Source organism: Anopheles aquasalis, chromosome 3, assembly GCF_943734665.1.
Source record: "Anopheles aquasalis chromosome 3, idAnoAquaMG_Q_19, whole genome shotgun sequence".
NCBI classification, from domain to species: domain Eukaryota; kingdom Metazoa; phylum Arthropoda; class Insecta; order Diptera; family Culicidae; genus Anopheles; species Anopheles aquasalis.
Window position 1 is genome coordinate 59,631,049 of NC_064878.1, and position 5,000 is coordinate 59,636,048.

Genomic DNA, 5,000 nt, shown 5'->3' on the forward strand with positions numbered 1-5,000 from the left:
AGACGCCACCACCACCTCCACGTCCTCGCCCCTTCCGACGAACAGTCGTGATAGGCACATTTTTGCTTATTACTAGCAGTTTACGGATAGAGCCGGTTCGGAAGAAAGAACCCTTTATGCAATGTGTATTAGAATGCGATCGCGAAAAGAATAAACATTTAAAAAACCTTTGTTTAACTGGGCGTTTCAATGCTGTAATCGAATGCATGTGACCGTCCTATCATACTACGATCACCGCTATCGCTATACGGGATGCTGCTGCGGGTCCAGCGTTCGTAGATACTCTTCGATTCTTTGCTTTAGCTTCCCATTCTCCACCAGCTCGGCCGTTGAAAGCTCCAGATTAGTCATCGGTGACACTATGGGATGGTCACGTGCAAACCACTCCTGGATAGCCGCTCGCTCGTAGGTAAAACCATCTAGGTGTAGCGGTGAAAGACAGACGTTAAGACAGTTGCTTCCTTGCATCGGTTTCCTCACTTTGTAACATACCCTCCGCATAGACAGGATCCTTCATCAGCTCGTGTGTTATCGGACATGTAAACTCGAGCGGCAAATCGAGGGCCTTCGCTGCCATCGAAAACAGGAGCGACCGGGCATCGCTGATGTGTGAGTCAAGCGTTAGATTGCCGGTCAGATCCCAGATGACCACCGTGCGATCATTCGATCCGGATGCTACCACGGACGAGTTTCCGTTCACCGCGAGACAGTTGACGTAGCGCGAATGGTGCGTCAGCGTCTTAAGGCACGTTCCCTGCTGGTTCCAGATTTTAATCGTTTTGTCTAGACTGCCGGAGAAAAGCAGTGTACCGGTAGGATTGAAGCTGCGCAAAAAAGAGAAGTGTTTCAGAAGTATGTTGGATGATGGAAAAGATCGCAGGTGAACTAACCGAACACACGTTACGGAGCTACCATGTGCGTTGATTGTTTGAGCACAGCTAGCATTCATCACCCCGGTACTGTAGATGGACGATTGACCAGCAAAATGTTCCTGTGGCGTGTTCGGTATCAATCGCGTACCTCCGCTGGTGCGCTGGTTATCGATGTTACCCGGGATGAAAAATACTCGCCAAATCTTGACGAAATGATCCGTACCACACGTGGCTAGCGTGTAGATTAGCGAACGTTTATCGGTGGCTAAAAAGGCGAAATGAATGGCACAGTTTGCATCACAATCAGAATCAGGCGGGGCTTGGCGATTCGCACTTACGATCTGTGTGAACTATTTTGCAGAAATCCGCCGAAAGCACTCCCATATCGTGCGCCGCATCGATCGAGCAGTCCGCTGAAGAAAGCGCCTCTGGAAGAGATCAATAGATAAACGTGTAATTGTTAGATTATTTCCCTAAGATACACGAACGGTCCTTATACTTACTGGCGAAATCATCTCCCACGGCGAACATACGCACATTGCCCAAGGTGCACGCCGTCAAGAAGATGTTGGAGTCGCTCGAGAAAGCGATCGTGTGTACGGCTTCATCGTGCACCTTCAGGTGGCTATGTTGATCAAGAGAAGCATTAATGATGAGGTATTTTGTTCGATCTACTAAATGAGCTTACCACTTCAAATTTCTGTCTTGGCCCCAGATGCAAACGGACCCATTATCGTCGGAACTAACGATTGACGCCCCGTTGGGGCTAAATATGCACGCCCGTATCGATTCACCGAACTCCTGCATAATGGTGTGCGATATTTCTCCACTGTTCAGGTCCCACAGGATAACTGTTCCATCGACCGAGGCAGAAGCCAGCACACCGCCCTGCAAAAGTAGCAAAGGGAGAGATTATAACGGGTTGTTCATTTTTTTAAATTTTGTTTAGCATTTGGCTGCGACAGCTGCGAGCTGTCACAAACGTCAATCGCGCGTTCAAAACAGAAAATCGAAGAAAAAGAGAAGAAAATCGTAGAAATTGTGTACGCTCGGTGCCGGTTAGTGTTTTGCTGATTTAAATGCCGCAATTTGGTGCCCCAAAGAGACGACGATGAGCAAGAAAGACACGGAGAATGTGTGCTTCTGGTTGCCGAACCAGAACACCAGCAAGATGGACGTACTCACGCCGCATAAGCTCGTGCTGGTCTTTCTCATCCAAGAGTACACGCAGCTCAAGCGGAAGGTGGAAGAAACCCAGCAACCGGCGGATTTTGGGGCGAAACATCGGAAGCGGTTCTACCTGCTGCTGCTCAAGCTTATCCAGCGCCCCGATATGCCGTACAAGGATCTGTACGGCCTGATCACTTCGCCCGTGTACGGCGTACACCCGGTACACCTGGAGGAGTTTCTGAAGCTGATGAAGATGCTCAAATCCGTTGGCATCGATGTGCTGTTCGATCTGCACAACGAAATCGACAAACTGATCTCCGGCAGCTCCAACACCTTCCACGTCGTTGGGCTGTATCTGCGCAAGGTGTACGTCACGCTGGAAAAGATGAACTTCCAGGAGGTGATGAGTCTGTACCGGGCCTCGGTGGCGTACTACGATCAGGGCGTGCAGGCGCTGCAGCTGGTCGACCAGTCGATGTCGGTCGCGGATTGCGAGAGCTTTATGAAGGGAACCATGGCCGAAACGGTCGAAGCACCGCCCAACTACGGAACTGTGGCTTGCCGGTGGTCCATCAAACAGTCGGAGCTCTTTATCGCCCAACAAAAATCGATGCTCGAAGAGGACGAAGTGTCCGCCCTTCCACCGAAGGAGCTACAGCAGCGGCTCAATGAGATCATCCAAGATCGCCCGCTCTATGCACCGGCCTACTTTCTCAGCTTCCTGAACGCAATCCGTGTGGGCGACATTGGCAACGCAGTGGTTGCTTTGCATCGTTGCTTCGACCGCACGTCACCGGAATGCTCGCGACCGAATACATCCGAAACGAAGGAGTTTCAGTACTCGAGCCTCAACCTTGCCATTTTGCACGCCCAGTTTGGCCACCGAGACGCCGCAATGATGGCCCTCCGTGAGTGCATAACGGTGGCACAGGAGAACGGCGACCACACGTGTCTACACCTGGCACACACCTGGCTGAACCTGCTGGACGGCTTTCGGCCACCGTTTCCGGAGCGAATAGCCAACACTCAGCTGCTGCATGCCTGCTCGCTGCGTGTGACGGCCCAGATGCGTACGGCCAGCCTAAATGGGATATTACCGGCCGATGTATTCGGAACGTTCATGGCAAACGATCATCTAAATGCGCAGAAATCGATGATCGACCTGGTGGCGAAAGGTGTGGCCGAGCGGACTGCCCTCTGGACGGTGTACGGCAAACACGAACTATCGAACCTGTGTGCACAAGTGCTGCTAAATTCGAACCTGAAATCCCTGGATAGAATGTACAATGGGGAAGGCATATGCCACGTACTGTGCGCCACCGCCTTACGGCAAACGTTGCGGGGCGATTTTGCATTCGCCATGGTCACGCTTAATCATGCCATGACGCGGTTTCCGAGGTATCCCAATTCGCGCAACTGGCTCATAACGGATCACTTAATTTCTGCATATCGCCTTCTGTATCGTGGTCGCTGGGCAGAGGCGCGCCAGGAGTGCCTGATGTTCCACTCCTTGGATCCTATCACAGCTGATCTTATGTTGGCCCACATCACGCTTGCCAAGCAGGACTACGACACGGCCCAGAAGTGCATCAGTGCGCTGCTATCCGATGACCAAATTACGCCAACGACGCGCGTCCGAGCGCTCATTCTGGCAGCGAACCTGCAAGCACAGCTCGGCAAAGCGAATGCGTTCGAAACGCTACATCAGGCGCAAAAAGTGACAACCCAATACCATCTAGATTATGAGCAGGCTGTGGTGGATCTGCACATTGCCTACTATCTACTAAAGTTTCTGCACGCACCGCACCGTGCACTCACGTTGCTGCGCGGATGCATAGCGACCTTCTTAACGGATGGAATAGCGTACGACAGAGGCCGAGCGTTGTTTCTATTCGGTCGCTGTATGCTGGAGGTGGTCCGAACAGACCGCAAAATAAGTGATGAACCAAGCCGTAGCGCCGGGCTGCAGCAACGGATGCAGAAGCAGCTAAACTTGGTGCTACCAATGTTCGAGCAGGCTATCCAGCTCTTCGAGAAGCTGGAGTGCCACAGCAAAGCAAAGGACGTGTTCATCTACCTGGCAACCCTTTGCAATGAGCTAGGCATGATAGACGATCGGAATGGGTACGCGTGTCGTTACCGGTTGCTCGAGACTGAACATCAAACTCCCCGCCAGTATCTGAATGTGTTTCTGTAAAGTGATGGTGCATCGATTTGCTCACCTTTGGCGACACCCGGACACTCGTGACGCCATACCGATGACCGAGCAACGGCGAGTAAGATGCTTCCTGGAAACCGTGACCAGGATTCCAGCGCCAGACGCGAACCGTTTTGTCACTGTCGAGAATGGTGGGAAAAGGCAAATGTTAAATATATTATTAAATCGAAATGAACTTAAATGGATTCATAGAATCGAATCGTAAATGAAGATTACAGGTTTTGGGATCAAAAGCTTCGAAGGTGTGGATCGTAAGTTAATTACTACACCGCCTACTCCATACTCCCATCAAGATGCAATCGATCGTGGTAGTGTTGCCTGGTTATCAAAGTAACCAATGGGGTAACTGCAAGTTCCATCGATGCATCCGCATATATCTTCATTAAAAGCCAATGGTATGAGATCCAAAGAGACATCAAGTTCACGGTTCAAAGGAACATAAATTGCGAAATATCGATTGCATATAGAGGTTGAATAATTAAGCCGCAAGCAGTCGCGTCACACAATTCATTAGGATATCCTAACAGAGAAGGGCGGAATGGATAATGCACCCAACATAAAGCAGGAGGGGGGGGGGGGGGGGGGGTGCATCGATTGCGATACCGCGCGCTTACCTTGACCCTGTCACCAGCAGGGAGCTGCCGTAGAAGTCCAATGTCGTCACGTCGCTCGTGTTGACGGTTAGTTTTTGAAGAATTTTCGTCTTTGACGCACTCATGGCACACTATCTGCTACTCCCG

The 5,000-nt window shown here is 51.1% G+C and overlaps 2 protein-coding genes and 1 long non-coding RNA gene across 3 annotated transcripts in view; 2 read left to right on the forward strand and 1 right to left on the reverse strand.

Moving 5' to 3' along the window:
• LOC126578380 (uncharacterized) overlaps positions 1-177 on the forward strand; it is a 1,495-nt gene extending 1,318 nt beyond the window's left edge. Inside the window, exon 2 of the long non-coding RNA XR_007608395.1 lies at positions 1-177. This exon is cut by the window's left edge and continues 116 nt beyond it. This is a non-coding gene — a long non-coding RNA (uncharacterized LOC126578380).
• Positions 1-5,000, reverse strand: part of LOC126578378 (WD repeat, SAM and U-box domain-containing protein 1-like) — a 6,072-nt gene that overhangs the window by 478 nt on the left and 594 nt on the right. The window contains exons 1-8 of the mRNA XM_050240864.1: positions 4,875-5,000; positions 4,265-4,379; positions 1,561-1,760; positions 1,376-1,497; positions 1,211-1,300; positions 891-1,137; positions 493-824; positions 1-419 (exon numbers count right to left, since the gene is read on the reverse strand). The exon at positions 1-419 is cut by the window's left edge and continues 478 nt beyond it; the exon at positions 4,875-5,000 is cut by the window's right edge and continues 594 nt beyond it. Of these exons, the coding sequence (XP_050096821.1) occupies positions 244-419; positions 493-824; positions 891-1,137; positions 1,211-1,300; positions 1,376-1,497; positions 1,561-1,760; positions 4,265-4,379; positions 4,875-4,978 (1,386 nt within the window). The 5' untranslated portion in view covers positions 4,979-5,000 and the 3' untranslated portion in view covers positions 1-243. The remainder of the gene's footprint in view (positions 420-492; positions 825-890; positions 1,138-1,210; positions 1,301-1,375; positions 1,498-1,560; positions 1,761-4,264; positions 4,380-4,874) is intronic.
• Positions 1,915-4,255, forward strand: LOC126578376 (anaphase-promoting complex subunit 5). Its single transcript, XM_050240861.1, has one exon. The coding sequence runs from the start codon at positions 1,984-1,986 to the stop codon at positions 4,237-4,239; it is 2,256 nt and encodes a 751-aa protein (XP_050096818.1). The 5' UTR covers positions 1,915-1,983; the 3' UTR covers positions 4,240-4,255.